The sequence below is a fragment of the Oncorhynchus kisutch genome, linkage group LG16 (genome assembly GCF_002021735.2).
Source record: "Oncorhynchus kisutch isolate 150728-3 linkage group LG16, Okis_V2, whole genome shotgun sequence".
Lineage (NCBI taxonomy): Eukaryota > Metazoa > Chordata > Actinopteri > Salmoniformes > Salmonidae > Oncorhynchus > Oncorhynchus kisutch.
In genome coordinates, this window is record NC_034189.2 from 18,794,078 (window position 1) to 18,815,210 (window position 21,133).

The following is a 21,133-nucleotide window of genomic DNA, read 5'->3' on the forward strand; positions in this document are numbered from 1 at the left end:
TCAGTAGTGTGTGTGGCCTCCACGTGCCTGTATGACCTCCCTACAACGCCTGGGCATGCTCCTGATGAGGTGGCGGATGGACTCCTGAGGGATCTATTCCCAGACCTAGACTAAAGCATCCGCCAACTCCTGGACAGTATGTGGTGCAAAGTGGCGTTGGTGGATGGAGCGAGACATGATGTCCCAGATGTGCTCAATTGGATTCAGGTCTGGGGAACGGGCGGGCCAATCCATAGCATCAATGCCTTCCTCTTGCAGGAACTGCTGACACACTCCAGCCACATGAGGTCTAGCAGTGTCTTGCATTAGGAGGAACCCAGGGCCAACCACACCAGCATATGGTCTCACAAGGGGTCTGAGGATCTCATCTCGGTACCTAATGGCAGTCAGGCTACCTCTGTCGAGCACATGGAGGGCTGTGCGGCCCCCCAAAGAAATGCCACCCCACACCATGACTGACCCACCGCCAAACCGGTCATGCTGGATGATGTTGCAGGCAGCAGAACGTTCTCCACGGCGTCTCCAGACTCTGTCACGTCTGTCACATGTGCTCAGTGTGAACCTGCTTTCATCTGTGAAGAGCACAGGGTGCCAGTGGCAAATTTGCCAATCTTGGTGTTCTCTGGCAAATGCCAAACGTCCTGCACGGTGCTGGGTTGTAAGCACAACCCCCACCTGTGGACGTCGGGCCCTCATACCACCCTCATGGAGTCTGTTTCTGACCGTTTGAGCAGACACATGCACATTTGTGGCCTGCTGGAGGTCATTTTGCAGGGCTCTGGCAGTGCTCCTCCTGCTCCTCCTTGCACAAAGGTGGAGGTAGCGGTCCTGCTGCTGAGTTGTTGCGCTCCTACGGCCTCCTCCACGTCTCCTGATGTACTGGACACTACTGGACACTACGCTGACAGACACAGCAAACCTTCTTGCCACAGTTCGCATTGATGTGCCATCCTGGATGACTGCACTACCTGAGCCACTTGTGTGGGTTGTAGACTCCGTCTTATGCTACCATTAGAGTGAAAGCACCGCCAGCATTCAAAAGTGACTAAAACATCAGCCAGGAAGCATAGGAACTGAGAAGTGGTCTGGTCACCACCTGCAGAACCACTCATTTATTGGGGGTGTCTTGCTAAATGCCTATAATTTCCACCTGTTGTCTATTCCATTTGCACAACAGCATGTGAAATTTATTGTCAATCAGTGTTTCTTCCAAAGTGGACAGTTTGTTTGTGTTGTTCCCTTAATTTTTTTGAGCTTGAGATTGAGATTTTGTATATAGAAAAGTATGTGGGTTGGTGGATTCGGCTATTTCAGTCACACCCATTGCTGACAGGTGTATAGAATTGCGCACACAGCCATGCAATCTCCATAGACAAGCATTTCGCTACACCCGCAATAACATAGTAGTACTGTATAACACTGTCTCCCTCTAGTGGTTATATTAATCAGGACTAGTAAGTGTTTGTTTTGTGTCTGCGGGTGTGTAAGATAGTACATCACTCCGCTACTCAAGAGGTTGGAGTTTGACGACCACAGTAAGTCACATGTCAAAAAGGACTGCTGTGTGGACATTCCTCACACGTTACAGACAAAAGGTATTTAGAGATACTTTCTTAATTTGACACGTGCCTTCTTAACACACATTCTCAAATAGCCGACACATTTGTATATTAATTCAGTAAGGCTAAGAGAACAGCAGCAGTATAAAAGGAAACCAGAAGGTTCCGTTATTACTCTCCTTCTTATTGGTCCTTTTGATTTATCCAATGTCTCTGAACAGAACTGTGACTATGAACTCTATGCTGTTGTGGACCGTGTGGGGAGTCTAATAGATGGTCATTACACGGCTACAATCAAGTCCCATGATGATCACAACTGGTATGTCTTTGATGATACTAAAGTCAGACAGGTAAGATCAGAATGTAATAAAACACCACCCATAGACCCCACTTCCTCAATATACAGTAGTTCCATACCCATCCGAGGCCATATATATATATATATATATATATATATATATATATATATATATACCGTATTTGTTTACTATTTGTCATATATACTGCACCTCTCTTTCAGCCCAACCCACAATCAATTAGTCTCAGGAATAAGTGGGCTGAGTGAATGGGTGGGCTAAGTGAATGAGTGGGCTGAGTGAATGAGTGGGCTGAGTGAATGAGTGGGCTCAGTGGGCTGAGTGAATGAGTTTGCTCAGTGAATGAGTGGGCTGAGTGAATGAGTGGGCTGAGTGAATGGGTGGGCTAAGTGAATGAGTGGGCTGAGTGAATGAGTGGGCTCAGTGGGCTGAGTGAATGAGTGGGCTGAGTGAATGAGTGGGCTGAGTGAATGAGTAGGCTCAGTGGACTGAGTGAATGAGTGGGCTGAGTGAATGAGTGGACTCAGTGGACTGAGTGAATGAGTGGGCTGAGTGAATGAGTAGGCTCAGTGGACTGAGTGAATGAGTGGGCTGAGTGAATGAGTGGACTCAGTGGGCTGAGTGAATGAGTCGGCTCAGTGGGCTCAGTGGGCTGAATGAATGAGTGGGCTCAGTGGGATGAGTGGGCTCAGTGAATGAGTAGGCTCAGTGGGCTCAGTGAATGGGTGGGCTGAGTGAATGGGTGGGCTGAGTGAATGAGTGGGCTGAGTGAATGAATGGGCTCAGTGGGCTGAGTGGGCTGAATGAATGAGTGGGCAGAGTGAATGAGTGGGCTGAGTGAATGAGTGGACTGAGTGGGCTGAGTGAATGAGTGGGCTGAGTGAATGTTTGGGCTGAGTGAATGATTGGGCTGAGTGAATGAGTGTGTTGAGTGAATGAGTGGGCTCAGTGGGCTGAGTGAATGAGTGGGCTGAGTAAATGAGTGGGCTGAGTGAATGAGTGGACTGAGTTGGCATGAGTGGGCTGAGTGAATGAGTGGGCTCAGTGGGCTGAGTGAATGAGTGGGCTGAGTGAATGAGTGGGCTGAGTGAATGAGTAGACTCAGTGGGCTGAGTGAGTGAGTGGGCTGAGTGAATGAGTGGGCTGAGTGAATGAGTGGGCTGAGTGAATGAGTAGACTCAGTGGGCTGAGTGAATGAGTAGGCTCAGTGGGCTCAGTGGGATGAGTGGGCTCGGTGAATGAGTAGGCTCAGTGAATGAGTAGGCTCAGTGGGCTCAGTGAATGGGTGGGCTGAGTGAATGAGTGGGCTGAGTAAATGAGTGGGCTGAGTGGGCTGAGTGGGCTGAGTGAATGAGTGGGCTGAGTGAATGAGTGGACTGAGTGGGCTGAGTGAATGAGTGGGCTGAGTGAATATTTGGGCTGAGTGAATGATTGGACTGAGTTGGCATGAGTGTGCTGAGTGAATGAGTGGGCTCAGTGGGCTGAGTGAATGAGTGGGCTGAGTGAATGAGTAGGGGATGTCGTCATCCATCTTTTTCCAAAGCGGTTGTCAGTCATCCGCAGGAAGGAGGCGGAGACGAGTTTCCCAGGGTCAGAGGCAGAAGCTTGAAATGTATGATGTTCCTCTCTTACACACCCAGGCACAATGCTGGCCCGCATCATGGTGTTCCCGGTCATCGTGAAGGGTTAGAGGGAGGCGGCCAAGCTGAACAACTTTATGCCAGAGTTGACCAAATTCACCAACAAGATGAACGAGGCCAAACAGAGAGGAAACAAATTTGACTGTTAGTCTTCTTTCCTCCTCAACTAACTTCCTTTACATGACTCATCTGTATCATCCCTCTGTATTCATCCCCCCTTTCATCTCCCATTGTAACTGGTCCCTTCTTTTGCTGTTCTTCTCATTTCATTATTCTACTTTTAGGGCTGGTTTCCCAGATAGAGACGAAGCCTGGTCCTATACTAAAAAAAAAACATTTTCAATTGAGGATCTCCTTTGAAAGTGCTTTTTAGTCCAGGGCTAGGCTTGATCTGTTACATAAAAGACAAAATCCCAACAAATCAGCTCCAAGTAATTTATTTGTATTTTTATGAATACCTGTTCCGAAGTATTCCCACGCATAATATAAAGAGAGATGATTGTATACAAATGTAAGCAAGGTTTGAAAGGATTGTTTTTAGTCTATTATATCTGTTTGGGCTTCTTGCAGTCAATTTGCATTCTACAAATGGTTTGTAATTATGTTTCGGCCCACTGACCACCCGCTCAAGAAAATATCTAGTTGATTATCCCTGCTGTAGTGTGTGACGTCTCCCTCAGTTCCTCATGTGAGATAATATTTCTGTGGTTCTCCTAGTTACTAAGGCGTACTCTGACCTGACCGTGTTCCAGAAGAAGCATGACGTCAACCCTCTCCGTGGCTCCCTCTGGTGCAGGTCAGATACAGCTCCCACTCTCTCTCTCTTGCTCCCACTCTCTCTTTCTCTCCACTGATTTGAAAGAAAATAACTGCTATAGAAGTAATATCATAGAAACTCCGACTATAGCCCATACCTCCTCTCAATGCTTTTTGATGTAGTGAACAAGGAGAAAGAAGATCATTAATGGGACCTAGTATTTAGGACCCGAGACTAATCCCACCTCTCTCTCTATTTCCAGTCTTCGTCTTCATTGCTCGGAACAAGGTTTGCCATCCTGGAGGTAAGTTTAGTCAGGTCCTAACCCTGTCCCCAGGCTATTGGGAAGAAGACGTGTCTGGGGACAATATTATTCAGCTGTGTTGAGCCTGGAAGAATAGCTTTTTTTTAATTAAACTATACATTTGTTTTATAAATGTTATATTGAAATATTTGAATGTAAGAATATGAATAATATTTGCGTAGTATTAACAGTATTGAGCCTGAATAACAGCCACCTTTCTGTCTCTGTCTTCTCAGTTGGGGGCAGAGTCTGGTGTGGATAACCCTAACCTGTTCAGAATCACGTGCTTCATCATCCTCACCATCAACTTCCCCACGGTCGGTCGCTCTCTTATTTCTTATTTCTAATATGATATTGCACCCCCCTGTGGCAATATCATATTATGACATGCGTCTTCTGCAAACAACAAGTATGCAGTAGCTCTGGGATAGTTCTGTTCATTTCGTTGTGATTTAATCTTTAATATTTTTCCAGGATAGTCGTGTTGAGATTAAAAACTGCAGTGTCACAAGTGTATCTGTCTGGCTTGGCATTATGGAGCCAGTCTGTTAACCTGTTTCTCTCAAAAGAATAACGAGGTAGTGTGGTTGACAATGCTTTCAGCAGTATGGGGATACTTTGTTTATTTCCTTGTTATTCAACCTTTATTCCTCAAGGTTAGTCTCATTGAGATAAAAACAGCTCGGTCATGCAGGGCCCGTCTTCTATCCGGAGTAAAAATGTGCTTAAGTTTGATAATAAGTTGCATGGACTCACTCTGTTTGAAATAATGGTGTTTAACATGATTTTTTGATGACTACCTCATCTCTGTACCCCACACATACAATTATCTGTACGGTCCCTTAGTCCAGCAGTGAACTTCAAACACAGATTGAACCCCAAAGACCAGGGAGGTTTTCCAATGCTTCGCAAAAAGGGCACCTGTTGGTAAATGGCACACAAAAAAATCTGACATTGATTACCCATTGAAGTTATTAGTTACACTTTGGATGGTGTATCAATACACCAAGTCACTACAAAGATACAGTTGTCCTTCCTAACACAGTTGCTGGAGAGAAAGAAAACGAATCAGGGTTTTCACCATGAGGCCAATGGTGACTTTAAAACAGAGTTTAATGGCTGTGATAGAACTGAGGATAGATTAACAACATTGTAGTTACTCCACAAAACTAACCCTGACAGAGTGAAATGGAAGCCTGTACAGAATAACACCTATATTTCAGGTTTAAAAAAGAAATGGAATGGAGCTATCCACAGGCACAATCCTAGAGGAAAACCTGGTTCAGTCTGATTTCCACCAGACACTGGGAGATGAATTCACCTTTCAGCAGGACAATAACCTAAAACACAAGGCCAAATCTACACTGTGGAGTTGCTTACCAAGAAGACGGTGAGTGGCTGAGTTTAAAGTTAACTTCAATCTACTTGAAAATCTGTGGCAAGATGTGAAAATGGTTGTCTAGCAATAATGAACAACCAACTTGACAGAGCTTGAAGAATAATGTGCAAATGTTGCATAATCCAGGTGTGGAAAGCTCTTACGAGACCCAGATAGACTCACAGCTGTAATCGCTGCCAAAGGTGATTCTAACAAGTATCGAGTCAGGAGTGTGAATGTCACGAACCCCGCTTCCTGAGTCTGTGTTTGCCTGTGTTTCTGTCCTGGAGTGTGTTTCCGGTGTCCTGGAACGCACCCTGTCTGGTTGCCGGGCAGATTAGCTTGTTGGGAGATCGATGTTCACCCGCACCTGTATCCCATCAGTAATCTGCACACCTGTCCTGATCATCACCTCTCCCCTTCAAAAGCTCTGACCTGACATCCATTCCCTGCCGGATCGTTAGCCATGAACAGTATGTTGTGCCATAGTATCAGCCTCAAGTTGGATAGAATTTGTTTTGTTGTTTTGTACGTCTTGCTTGCCTTCAACTTACCTCCCTTTGTTCTGTCTTCAGTTACTCACCCGGATCATTTACCCCATTCCCGCCTGGTCATCGGAGGATTCCGCTTCCCCATTGGATCCACCTATTTACTCCCATCAACTCACCACCGCTGCCCGCTACGCCACCTGGATGTATCTACCCACTCACATTCACTTGTAAATAAATACTCACCTTCTTCCTACTCTCCTTGTCCTGGTCTGCTTCTGGGTTCGATTTTGAAGAAACGTGACAGTGAATACTTATGGAAATTAGATATTTCTGCATTTAATTTTCAATACGTTAGCAGAAATATCTAAAAATATGTTAACTTTGTCATTGTGGTATTGTGTGTAGATGGTTGAGAATTGTACACAACAATGTGGACTAAGTCCAGGGGTGTGGATACTTTCTGAAGGCACAGTAGCTACTCCTCCCCACCAAAGACCTGGGTTTTATCCCCATGTACACCCTTCCTACTCTTCTCTCTCTCTGTTTCAAACCATCAAAGTGAACATTTTAAAAAGTATATATTTTTAGACAGACACGCTTGTAGCAGTATGACCCTGTCTGAGCATCAGAGCTAGTCTGGTAATCTCCCATGTGTGTCTCTCCCAGGTGGTGTTTACGTACTGGTTGACGTCCAACTGCTTCTCCCTGGCCCAGGTGCCCCTGCTCAAACATCAACTGGTCAGGCAGAACCTGAGGATCCCCGAGAGGATCAAACACCCGGTCTCTGCCCAGCCCCAGAACGAAGGCTTCATCAACACCATCAAGAAGGGTGGGTGTGGTGTCACGGATGGAAAGGGGTGGGGGGGGGGGTGTCATGGAGTCACCTGTGAAAATAGTCTCTCTTTCTTGGTTGGATATATTCTGTTTATGTCTTTCTATCTTGCTTTCTCTTACTTGCCTCCCTGTCTCTTCCTCGTTCTTTTGTTCCTTTTCACTCTCGGACAGAGTGTCTTGCTCCCTATTAAAACATGGTTTTCTGTCTCTCCTATAGGCTGGAAGAACGCTCAACTGGCCCAGCAGTTGGAGGAAGAGGAGGATGAAGAGCCACCTGGACATCGCTTCTAAAGGTAAGACACTGGTGCCTTTTGTATTTTTTACTGCCACCCCTTTCGTCAGATCAATGTCATTTCCTACATGTTACTGTATTCATTTAGTTCCTAAATGGAATGTTTTAACAGCAGGTTTGTCATGAGTCTTGTCTTGGAGGCAGAACTGAGTGATTTCCCACAACATTTTTACTTTATATAAAATGTATATTTTTGGTCTTAACCTTAATCCCTAACCCTAAATTAATAGTGTGGCTAGGTTTCAAATCAGATGTTATAACTTTGTGGCTGTGCTAACTAGCGACCACTCTGCAGAGCTGCCTCCAGAACAAGATTCATGATGAAAAACGCTGACCTGTATTTTAACATGTACCTCACTGATTAATTCAATCTGAATATTGTAGTGGGTTTATGGTTTTCCTTTCACCTCATGCCTTTCTCTCTCTCTTTGTGTTGTCCTCTCCAACCAGGTCCACTGAGGCAGACCTTCACCCACAACCCTCTACAGCTGTCAACACCTTCCATTACAGCAACAACAACCAAGTCAGCCAAAGCAAAACAAGCGGCACCGGCAACCGAGGGTAAGAAGAGACCATGGGAGGAGAGTAATGATTGAAGCTGAGTAACAGACAGTTTGCAGGCCCAATGAATCATGTGTACATATTTATTGCGGGGGATTGGTAGAGGACGTGAGCACGGAGGGTTTATCGTTTAGAAATGTAATATTCTAAATAAAGAGTTAACTTCTGTTGCCTTATAATGTCTGTACATTATGATAACCTGGATTGTTATTTGAAAACATGAAATCGGTGTTGTTCATTATATCCATTGGCATGACGGCAAGGATAATTGTTACAACTAGTATTTCTATTGTACATATCCATGGTGGGTATTGACAGAATCAAGTCATTTTAAAATGTCCGTTAGTAATTTATTAAATACATTGTAAACTATTTACCATTTATCAACTCAACCAACCCCCTCCACGTCCCTTTGTTTAAATTCACATGTTGACTACAGATGATTCTTAATAGGTTGATTAAAAAATATATCCCTTTGCTTCAAAACAAATCTTAAAAGCTGCAGGTAGGATGGACATAGGACAAATATAGCATTTTCCAAAAATAATTGTGGCTAGAGCTACCACTATTCTCTCCTAACCACATACAACAAACTAACCCTCAGTAATTATTACTTTCCTACATATGTCTTCAGTATCTCTCTTGTTTCCTTATTGGTATGACTTCAGAGATATCAGTAGTGACTTATGCCACTTGGGCTGGTTTCTTAGGCAGCCCAATTCAGAATTTTTTTTTCTTCACTAATTGGTCTTTTGACCTATCACAGATCTTTCTACATCAGTTCTTTTTCAGAGCTGATTTCTCAGGCCAATTAGCGATTTTAAAAAGGTCCATATTGGGCTGCGTTGACACAGGAAGCCCATCAGAGATCATAAATATCCGTATTCGAGTATAAACATATTTGAGAACAGGAATATATTTTTTAAAATTCTTCTGTAGTGCGTGGAATGTCCTCGAATGTCAGAGGCAACTGGAGTGTCATCCTGGCCGTAGAACAACCCTGTAGTCCAATGAACATACGGCAATGATTGGTTGGCCAGAGATTTGGTCCAATGAATGGCTGCTGTTTGACTCCGCCCTCTGATTGGTAGCCGAGGGCGATACTGGCCAGTAGGTGGTGTCGTTGAGCCTTTAGTTTTGTGCGTTTTCAGTTGGCGGCGGCAGCAGTGTGTTGGTTGGTTTTAATATCCTCACTCCAACTTGTCTATGACGTCTAACTCGGTCACAACAGAATAGCACACCTTCTGAATCAACAGACCAAAGTTGGCTAGGGAGGGAGAAGATGAGAGGGGATGAGTGACCTACCCTTCAAATACATCAATGCGACACTAGCGATAGCATGAGAAGTGTAAGTATTTTGCTTGAAGAATGTAGAAAATAAGTATTGTTTTCTAGGCCTACAAAATAATGTACCTACTCGTCTCGCAACTCATGTCATACCAAACTATGGTTGCAAGAATCCAGCAATTTCCCCAAAATTCTCGGTTTTCCAGAAATCCTGGTTGGAAGATACCCCAGGATTTCCTGAAAATCTGGCGATTTTGGGAAAGTCGCCAGTTTTTCCCAACGCTGTACTAAACTCAAACATTCATCTGATTCTTACCAAAGAACCTGCGGAGCCACATGGGTCTTTTGGTGGAGGGAGTATAGATACACAGAAAGTAGACTGGCACTCCTGATAGGGCGATGCCAATGCCAATCAGAGAGTTCATGGTGTCACTGTAGATGGGAACCACCACTAGGAACAAGGTGCAGAAACAGAAGATGATCGGGAAGAACAGACTGAGCTGAGAGAGAGAGAGAAGGGAGGGGGGAGAGAGAAATGGGGAAGAAGAGTTATTACACAACTATATGAAACAGGATCTGGTATTGATGTCAAACAGTGAAAGAGATCACACATACAAAACTGCATTGTGAACACTAATGGAGCTTTGCCTTTGAATGTGTTTATAGGCCTCAGTGCTTTGTGTTGGATGTTTAGGGCAATTCCATGACAAAATGTGTCGTCATTCTGTAACCAAACGTTGCACCTGCACTGTTCTTCAAGTAACTGTGCTTCTGTAACATTTTCAGCGGGAATTGTTCAGAGTCGTCCTTGTGCATTTATATAGTTTGTTTAATAGTTTTATTTAACATACATTTTAAAGATCTGATTAGCACTATCATTCTTTTACTGTGGAATTCCCCTTTGTCTTACCTTGAGGGGTCTGACTCTGTCTGGCTGTTTCCAGCGCAGGTACAGCTGTCCCAGGATAGACAGGCCCACAAAGAACCAGTAGCTGAAGCTGTAGTAGTTGATCAGTTTAAAGATGTCCTCAACACACAGGTAGACCAACGCCATGGCACCCTATAGTATAAAGCGGAGACATATTTAGAGCAACAGCACTGTCAATATCCATCGTACAGGGCACAATGGACAACACGCCTTACACAAAAACTCTATTTCATCGAAAGTGTAGATATAGCGGAACACTATGTGGACAAACGGACAAAGAGAATGCTGAGATTGCAGACAGACGGAACTCTGCGGCAGACCGAACACTGGGTTAAAATAATAGAATGCTGAGAACAGATTTCTGGGCCAGACAAAACAATGGGTCAGAATGTTGGGTAGACGCAGAAACGGAACGTTGACACAGAACTGAGACCAAACACTGAACAAGGAAAACCACTCGTAAAAGAAAATGGAAATGTACATTGTTCCAGACCGACAGACAGACAGACGTTCACGCGTACACACAAACACACAAAGACAGTGGCTTAGCGGGATGACTGACGTTGAAGAGCAGCGCTGGGATAGGGGTGTAACGGGTGACGTGGATCATGCACAGGTAGTCTGGGAGATGGCCCTCCCTGGAGCCCACGAAGAACAGCCTGTAGAAACACACAAACACCACAGCACTGATAATGGAGGACCCACACACACACACAGGTTATCGTGTGTAGGGCAATGAGTTTAAAGGCTATAGGGCCCATTGTTTTTGTCAGATGACATGGTCAATAATGAGGAGATTATCGGTGATGGCGATGATGATGATGAAGAGCCGCATCAGAACGGTGTCATTCTAACTCACCTGGAGGCAGCCAGGATAGAAGCGTTGAGTCCTCCGAAGCAGGACAGAGCCACCGCAAGAGGGATGGTCCAGTTCATCACGCCAAACACCTGGTCTGCAAACGTCTGAGGGACAACAACAGGCCTCAAATTAGACCAATCAGAACACTTAAAGTACATCATATAACAAAGTCACTTCGGGCTCAATGAGATGATACTAGATAGAAATGTATACATCTGACGTGATGACTATCCTAATCTACATGGATCATGTCTGTTCTATTTCCAGTATATTTCTATGCGAAGGGAACTCACCACAGCCACGGCGTCACTGTCCAGGATGGCAGGAATGGGCAGCACGGTGTAGTAGGCAACGTTGGTCAGAATATAGATCACCGTGACGATGGGCATGGAGATGGCGATGGCCAGGGGCAGGTTCCTGTAGGTCACACAAACAAACACCGGGGGGAGACACTTTGATTTAGAAGAAGAAAACACCAAGGAAGAAGTGAAGTGGCTGTGATACATCCAGGGGTTCTCCGTGAGTGAACGGGTCAAGAGTTGACCCTCTTGGGCAAGGATGGGATTAGGGTGGAGGAAGGAGGAGGGCGAGGTGGAGGAGCAGAGGAAGGAGGAGGGGGAGTTGGGGTTGTTTGTCACATAATCTGCCTGAGAACTCCTGGAAGTAGCTTGTGCTCCAATCACATGTCTGTCCTGCTCCATTTGATCAGTGTTTGGCTGTGTGAATCAGAGCGAAGGGGCTCAGTTAAATACTTCCCCAGGAGATAAGGAGCCTCACCCCCCCCCCTAAAACACCTGACTACCCATTCAGTCAGTGTGTCATCCCTCTCCATACTTCCCATCCTTGCCTCATCAATCACTATTACTCCACTTTCTCTGCTTAATCACAACCACTCCATAATTCCTACATCAACCCCTCTCCTTCTTCCCTCTTCAAATCAAATTGTATTTGTCACATGCGCCGAATACAACAAACCATGAAATGCTTACTTTACAAGCCTTTAACCAGCTTTGCAGTTCAAGAAATTGTTAAGAAAATATTTACTAAATAAATTAAAGTAAAAAATGAACTAAAAAGTAACACTAACAGCAACATGATGTACAAAATAAGTTACAAACAAAGCGGAAAAAAACATAAAATAGCACAGTTGGATGGGAGCCCGTAAAACGGCAGCACTCCCCTCCGGCGCCATTTGTGATCTTCTCTCATCCTTTTACTTCTTCTATATCCCTTAACCTACATTCACTATTACTCGTACTCTACTCCTTCACTACTCCTCATTCTCATGTATACTACAGAGTACTACAGAGTATATCCTTTTGTCCACTAGTACTAGTGACCCTTCCCCTGCCCTCCCTCTCTTCCCACCCTTCACCTCTCTGGGTTTTTGATCTCCTCGGTGACGAAGTTGAGTGTGTCCCAGCCGGAGTAGGAGAACAGAGCAGAGTACAGGGCCAGGGCTATGTCTCCTGGATCCGTGGACGAACCCTCAAACATACCCTCAAAGTTCTGCGTCTGACCTGAGGAACACACACACACACAATATCCTGTATTATTACACATAGGTAAATTAATGTATGTAAATACTACAGATAAATATGTTTTGTATGTACAATAACTATAGGACTGTGTCAGTGTTCACAGTGGGCATATCTGTTTCTGTGAATGTACAATATAGTGCAGTGCAGTACAGTGAGTGGATGGTAGAATATTTGGAAAATATATGTGATATTATTATTGCGTGTTAGTGTGAGGGCCATCCTGGTAGCATCAGTACCTTGTCCTATCTTGACCAGGCCAGTGATGATGACAGCGATGAGGGCGATGACCTTAGCGTAGGTGAAGAAATCCTGGACACGCGTCCCCCACTTCACATAGGCACAGTTCACAAAGGTCAGCAAACCTGGAGGGGAGATAAAAACATTTAGACATTCAGATCTACATGTTACTACACACACCCGCACACACACCCGCACACACGCGCGCTCAGACACACGCTGACGTGTGTGTGTGTGTGTGTTCTAATTTCAGAGTCTATGTAGCTGGAGGAAATGAGGCTGCTGACTACAGCAGTCGATGAGGTTGTTTTCCACAGAGGTTCAACAGCTGAGCGCAGCACATAGCGACATAGGCAGAGAGGAGGAGGAAGAAAGAGAAATAGGGTCAGGCACAGAATTGGGGGTAAAGGAGTACCCAGATAAAGTTCTAAGGGTTATTAAAAGACCTCTATAAAAGATTAGTAAAATGACTAACTCTGTCTAGCTGAATGACTGACTGACTAGCTGACTGTCTAGCTGGCTGTCTGACTGCCTGACTGTCTAGCTGACTGACTGTCTAGCTGACTTAATTACTTGCTGACTGTCTAGTTGACTAACTGGCTGACTGTCTAGCTGACTGACAGACTGACTAGCTGCTGACACAATGTCTGGCTGACTGACACACTGACTGGCTGGCTGGCTGACTGGCTGACAGATACAGACTGTTTCTAACTGTGTCCTTGTACTCCACTGCTCCCAAGTCTTAGTCTTGAAAACATGTTTTCCAGATCATCATCGCTCTCTATGTCTTTATCAGTGTTTGTTCCTTTAAGTTCATAAACTTCAGTTCAGATAGTCACAGCATGGAGGTCTGAATCCTCACTCTCCTCCCACTGTACTCCCACTCACTGGGATTGAATAATATCCTATGTATCTTCTCTTCACTATGTCAGCATCTCAAATGGCACCCTATTCCCTATTTAGTACATTGCTTTTGTCAAGGGCCTATAGGGCTCTGGTCAAAAGTAGTGCGCTAAATAGGGAATATGGTGCCATTTGGGACATAGCCCCTATATATGGAGTATATCCCTCACACTGCATAATGTTTGATAAGCCTCTGGTATAGCCAACATGTTCCTCAACAATATTTTCCTGCATTACTGTAATGCTAAGTAGCCGTAATGATTCTACCATACAGTGTTTTCCGAAATGATTAACACTCAAGTTCACATCTACAACTCAAGTGAATGTTCATGTTAAAACAAACATATACATTGACACACATGCAGTACATACACACATCACCCTTCCCCACATAAAAAGAGGTTCATAACTAGGGCCCTGCGTTTTTCCTGGTGCGGTCACATGGTCAGGCCAAATATCAAGACCTTAATCATAATCCGAGATGGCCTATCTCTCACTTCTTCTCCCAAATGAAGAGCGGGCCATGACACTGTGTCCACCAATCTCCCCCGAAATGAGAATAATACTTATCTAGCAGAATACCATGTTTCCCTTCCTCCCCCAAACGGAGGACAATGCCTAAAAGATCATAACCCTTTATCCCAATTATGAGGCCATGGATCCTAACTGTCTCTTATCAATAGGAGGTCTCCTTAAGCATAACATATCTCTCCATTCAGACCGGTCCAGACAGAGACAGTGAATGATCCGGACTAACAGAGAACTGACAGTGTAGCGGGCCACACAGATGTCCTAGGCGTGGTTGTATTGACAGTGAAAGGCTAGAAGGGTGGGAGGGTGTGGATCAGGTCGGTTCTCTGGGCTACTCTAGATCTGGTCCAGATGTGTGGTGAGACCATATACTATATCCCAAATGGCACCCTATTCCCTATATAGTGCACTACCCTATGGGCCCTGGTCAACTGTAGTGCACTACATAGGGAATAGAGTGGAATTTGGGACGCACCCATAGACTGTATCAAAATAGGGGTAAGATTGACGGCTGCCATGTTTGGGCTCTGTCCTGTGGTGTGCGCAGAACTCCTACCCATTTATACAGGATCAAGGTTAGGGTTGACGGTAGGGTAATCTGATCCTAGATCTGTGGTTGTAGTTCATTTCTACCTGGAGGTGTTTCCGGTCTTCTCATGGCTGTGGAATTTGGGACGCAACCCATAGACTGTATCAAATGTTGACGTTGCCTCTAGCGCCTCTAAAAACTGATACTAGATCAGGTGTTTTTCCATCCGGTTGATGGTTAAAGTTAGGATGGGGTGTAGGCTAATCTGGTCTTAGAGCTGTGGTTATAGTTCACTTCTGTGCCATGCTGACTGAGCTGTTATTAGCCATTAGCCTGGGGTCAGAGTCTTGAAGTAGAAAGGACTTTTACTTTTCACCTAGCAGCTATCAGCACATTCACGTTCCTTAAAGCACTGCTTATCTAAGAGAGAGAGTGTGTGTGTGTGTGTGTGTATGTGGGTGTGTCTGTATTGTAATTAGATGAATGAGTGATATTTATTACTTGAGCGATGTTTTAGAACCCGAAGGAGAAAGCTTATCTCAGAACTGTCCCTTTTAATAAGACTCAGTGTTCTATCTGGTTGCTGTAGTAGCAGTGGTATTGTGTTTTTGTCCATGACTTCCGTCTCTTTGACCTAGGTTTCTGTCTGGTTGTTCTCATGTTCTATGTGTTCCATCAATCTGTTCCAGTAGTGGCTTATTCTGTACTTACTAATGACTATCAAACCCACAATTGTAATAATATGACTATCAAACCCACAATTGTAATAATATGACTATCAAACCCACAATTGTAATAATATGACTATCAAACCCACAATTGTAATAATATGACTATCAAACCCACAGTAATAATAATATGACTATCAAACCCACAGTAATAATATTACTATTAAACCCACAGTAATAATAATATGACTATTAGTGGTTGTGTTGAGAGGTCCAGGTTTCTTCTAATCTGTTAGAACGATATCCATGACAACACTCCCTCTTTCCTCTCTCTACATTCCTTGCTCATCTCTATTCTTCCTTGCTTCCTTTGGTGGTTTATAAATGATCAATTTACACTACATTATTGTACTCTATTGTCATGAGTAATGAGCATTGCCAGCAGCTTAATCTGGTCACACTGACTCTTTGTAATGTTGGTAAATGATCCTGAAATGTAGTAAATTCTCCTTTCCCCTATTCTCTGTCTTATGCAGGAAACACTTGTTGGTGTCTGTAGTCTCTGTTCTCCCCTCTGTTCCTTTTTCAACCTTTGTCGTGTTCCCTTCTGTTGCTGAGGTGCTGACTTGGGTATGCTGTGAGTCATTTAGTTTCGTTTCCCTCATTTTCCACAAAGAGAGGAGCATACACACACATCGCTGTTCGGTACTCAGGGGAGTATGAACACACATATCATTGTCTGCATGCAAAGTCCTTGCACACACATACCTGATCACTTCCATCGGTAAGGAAACACTCAGGGCCCTAACCATGGTAGAGGCCTACAGTGGAACAGTACTGCACCAACACAAACACCCCCCCTCCATGCACAACGACTATAAAATACTCACATATGCAGGCTGCAGCCAGCATGCGGTTAGCCAGATAGGGGGCTATGCAGGTGGGGAAGACGGGCTGCACCATGTAGTTAGAGAAGGTGATGGCTATGACCGCCTGGCTGGTGGGCTCTATGATCAACAGGGAGGTCCACAGCCTGATGAAGGCCAGGAACCCTCCGAAGGCCTCCAGGATGTAAGCGTAACTGGCCCCTGACTTGGTGATGGTGGTCCCCAGCTCGGCGTAGCACAGGGCCCCGAACACAGAGAAGATACCGCCGATGGTCCACACTACCAGCGACAGCCCATAGGAGGCGCTGTAGATTAAGACTCCTTTAGGCGAGACGAAGATGCCCGAGCCGATCATGTTGCCCACGATGAGACACACGCCGTTCAGGAGAGAGATCTCCTTCTTCAGCTTCATGGAATCGTTGTCACCCCCTGAGCCACCCGACTTGAGCGAGGTCGACCCGCCGTTGTTGCCGGGCTCTTGTGTGGGGGTGGGGCTGTAGGATGCCATTGCAAAGTGTGGGGGGGGAGTTGGTGATTGGAGGGGATGTGGGGAAGTGAGTAGTGATTGGACCAGGCGGCTGTCAATCAGTCAGAGGAGAGGATTGGTTGTAAGAGCTGAGTTAAAGTCGTTTTCTAGCTATGAGGGTCCCTCTGGTGACATCTGTGGAGGAAAGAGACGTAAAAAGTGTTATCAGAAAGTGTGTAGGTGTTGCCATGGAAACCAAGCTGCTGTCCATATGGGCCCAGTGATCAACTGGGACATAAAAAAAACAGTACAGTTTTTAAAATAAATGTTGGTCTGTATGCTACATTTGTAAAACATGAGGCTAAACTTAACTCATTGCAAAATAACACAAATGTTACAACACACACACACACTGCTGCTGGTTATCGGATTGGATTTCACAGATGGCAATTTGGGAGCCATTAGGGGTTTCAGTAAATAGCCTTTTAAGCTTGAGTGTATTGACAGAGTGGGAGAGAAAGACAAACAGCCTGACATCACTGTAACGTTCATTACTGGCTATCACTGACTGTCACTGTGATATTTAGTCTTTCATTTACTGTAAGTATTCTACAGTGTGACAGACACACAGAAACAAAGAAACACAGAGACACATAGACAGACAGACACACACAGAGAAAGACACACAGAGAGACAGACACACAGAAACACAGAGAGACAGTCAGACACACAGAAACAAAGAAACACATACACACAGAGAGACAGACACAAAGACACACAAAGACACAGATACACAGACAGAGAGACACAGAAACACTTCGCTAGGAGTCAGCAGCATGCTGAACGGAACCGTCACATTATTTATTTTAAGTTCATTGCCTTCAGCAGCATATATAGAAGAGTTTGAATGACTAGACACATGATGTCTTAGTACCCATACTGAATATCACGCACATGCTCAGTCAGGACCTGAACAAAACAACACACACATCACACTAAGTGAGGAGACAGGGGTCTACAGTTTATCACAAGATCTGTGTGACTCTGGAGAAAATCCATCACAATACAATTAGAATGCATCAACAAGTCAATCATAGGCAGTCATATCACAGGGGGAGAAAAGCGCTATCCTGACACAGTAAGTGAACACAGGTCCAGTCACATCAACCAACGATATATATCACAAGGATCAGGAAGAGGGAGATCTGAGACGCCGGGCGGGGGAGAAGGGGAGAGATGGAAAAGTAGTGCAGATAGATAGATACCCCTGGCATGTGAGTTCAGTTCAAAAGAAGAAGTGATTATAAAGGACAGTGGATAGTAGCCTTCCGCACGTCATTACAAAGGGCAGAGCAGGAGGCGTAGAAGTGAGATACAAGGTCCAAAAATGGCAAGATAAGTAGGCTACTCAAATTGACTATCATATACCACTCAAGGTTGCTGTATCATATTTAAAATCCCTTTCTCTTTGTTTCTCCCTCTGTTTTTATCTCTCTCAGAATATGACAAGCTGGCAGCAATCGTTTGGCCAACTCGCAGCTTATTCATCGCAAAGCTGGCAAAGCTGCAGAGTTGACTCAGCACATTTTATTGATGACTCGGGGCAAGTAAGGCTACACAGGAATGCCATTAGAAGTTAATCTGTAGTGTAAAGACCTATCTCCTCAGAGAAAAACACATGTTGAACAGAGAGTCAAATGTACAGTTACTACAGCCAAACGACAGTCTCTATATTTGAAATATATCATACAAGTGTAAAACCTCGCATTGTTACTGTATGTTAGGATAGACGCCAATTTAATTCAGGGGTCTTACCTTCTCCAGATGCGCTATAGGTGAACTTGGCTTCCTTCCCTTGGGGGTCCTCTTGCACTTCTTCTCTAAAGCCTATGAGTCGCAGGTTTTTATCGAACGTTCATGTCAATTGCGCATCCCTGATTGTTTTTTACTCACTATTGCTCTCTGTGCGCGTTGTCGCTCTCCACTGATGACCTTCCCCCGTCACGCCGCGTTCTCTGCTCTGACTTGGCTCGACTTCCTTTCGGAGTCTGAAGGTGCACAGGCCGATCAGCTGATGAACTTCTGCTTTTTGACCCAGCAGCTACCAAGGAAACAGGTGGAAGAGGAGGAGGGATAGAGAGGGAGTGAGGGATGGACTGACTTTATACCACTGTCTGGGCTCTGACAATGGGTTTCGCTGTCAAATTAATTGCTTCCCATGACTTTGATTAATGCAGGCCTGATCACGTTTACGCTGGGCTATTCACACGTTCACACATTCTTTCTTTTGTGTCAAATCAAATCAACATGGGCCATTAGTTGTTGTTTTAGCCTACCTGTTGTTGGTGGTGATTGCTTTAGTTTTGGGCTATTATGTTAGGCATTGTTGTTGATGATGATGATGTTTCTTCTTCCTCGTTTAATCATCTGGCGCGGAAGGAAACAGTGGGATTCGAATGTATGATTAATCACTGAGAAATGATTTGAAGGATCTTGAGGACTCGAAGTCACTTATAATTGTATCACTATCCTATGTTATTGTTGTATTGTTATTGATAATATAGTTGTTATGGTAAACAATCTTGACGTATGAGTACCTCATGAGTTACGACACATAACGAGATCTCTGCATTGAATAGTTGAAATTGATGAGGAATCGCAAAATCGGTTACACAGCCCCCTCCTGTGGTCATTATTTGCTTCACGCCTCCAACGTTGGCAAATTAACGGTTTGAGCGCTTCATTACGTCATTATGCTTATTGTGGTATTTTGCTTTTGTGTTCAGTGTTCCTGATTGGCAGAGTTTGTTCTAACGTACAATTAAATTACCCATTTCAGCATCGAGACAATCAATCAATTAACATTCGTTTTGGAACATTTGATTTTGACACTTCACATTGTTCAGGATCATCGATCGTAAATGGATTATATTAAAGGCTTCCCATTAACACACTGTGACGATCCTGTGAAGATACTAATGAAGCACCTGATGAATATCTTTAGGTTTGCCATCGACAGCTTGATGATCAAGTACACCAGCCCAATCCACACCTGTAATCACTCCATACACCCCCCTCCTTCCCTCTCAAATCCAGCCACCCAACTATCATCCCTGCCTCACTTTCTAACTACCCTTTTTTGATGTCTCTGTCTCACTCACATGGATAAACTTCTCACACATGGCATGGCTTTTCAGCCCTTTGTCTCTTTCCCCTTTCTGCTCCCAAATTCTTCTCCTTGGTTACCAGTTGTCATGGTTTTGGGAGCCCTAGCTAGTGAGAAGGGTGGTTGGAGGATTAGGGCGGCCATTTTGGAGACAGCTGGCCCAGGTCTCTGTGTGTGCTGCCCCCTGTCCCGCTCGCAGTCGCATAGGGGGGGGATGAGGGCTATCATTGTGTGAGGATTAGAGCTTCCTGTGTGTCGGACTATTACACTAGGAGGGGGAGGACAGAGAGAGGGAAAATGAAAGAGAGCGAGTATGACAGAGAGTAAGATGTGGGGTGGGGCTCTACAGCTGCACTCTCAATCACACAAGCACTGATTATCCATATCACACACATGCAAGCAAGCAAACAAACACACACCACAGAACCAAGGAACAGATACATATAAAAAGAAAGTGAAGCCAGAAAAAAGGCAGAATAAGTAGATGGCTATAGGGCCCAGACAAATGATCTGTGAGGCAGACAGCGAGAGTACACTCAGACATGCAGAACATGTTGACATGGAAGCAGAATACTTAAACAGGTCAATGAATGGACTGAGACCAGACAGACTGTGACAAACAACACACAACGCCAGAGACACTGACAACCAAAAAGCAATTTTTTCCACCATCACCATCATTTTATTATTTTTTACATCAAAAAATGGGAAGCACATGTTATCATAACTACAAAAACAACAGTTGGGAAAAACCATACAAAGGCAACAAAAAAAGTACAAAAACTAAAACGATCTAATGTAGGACACAGCCGAAAACTTGAACTCTCAAGTGCTTTGAGAGAGGGAGAGAGGGGAGCGAGAGAGATGGTAGAGGAGGAGAGAAAGGGAAGTGGAGGAGAGAGATGGTAGAGGAGGACAGAAAGGGAAGTGGAGGAGAGAGATGGTAGAGGAGGACAGAAAGGGAAGTGGAGGAGAGAGATGGTAGAGGAGGAGAGAAA

The 21,133-nt window shown here is 44.6% G+C and overlaps 1 protein-coding gene and 1 pseudogene across 1 annotated transcript; one reads left to right on the top strand and one right to left on the bottom strand.

Annotated features, from left to right (window-relative positions):
- The first annotated feature begins 3,521 nt into the window (after positions 1-3,521).
- LOC109906442 (mitochondrial inner membrane protein OXA1L-like) lies at positions 3,522-8,309 on the top strand (annotated as a pseudogene).
- LOC109906441 (Y+L amino acid transporter 2-like) lies at positions 8,203-19,321 on the bottom strand. The gene is made up of 11 exons (XM_020504146.2): positions 19,306-19,321; positions 18,785-19,070; positions 16,507-17,164; positions 12,985-13,110; positions 12,583-12,727; positions 11,501-11,624; positions 11,208-11,311; positions 10,911-11,007; positions 10,331-10,480; positions 9,737-9,920; positions 8,203-9,400 (listed from the first exon to the last, which is right to left on the bottom strand). Exons 3-11 carry the CDS (start codon positions 17,009-17,011, stop codon positions 9,324-9,326), a joined length of 1,512 nt encoding a protein of 503 aa, XP_020359735.1. The 5' UTR covers positions 17,012-17,164; positions 18,785-19,070; positions 19,306-19,321; the 3' UTR covers positions 8,203-9,323.
- Between the last annotated feature and the right edge of the window lie 1,812 nt (positions 19,322-21,133).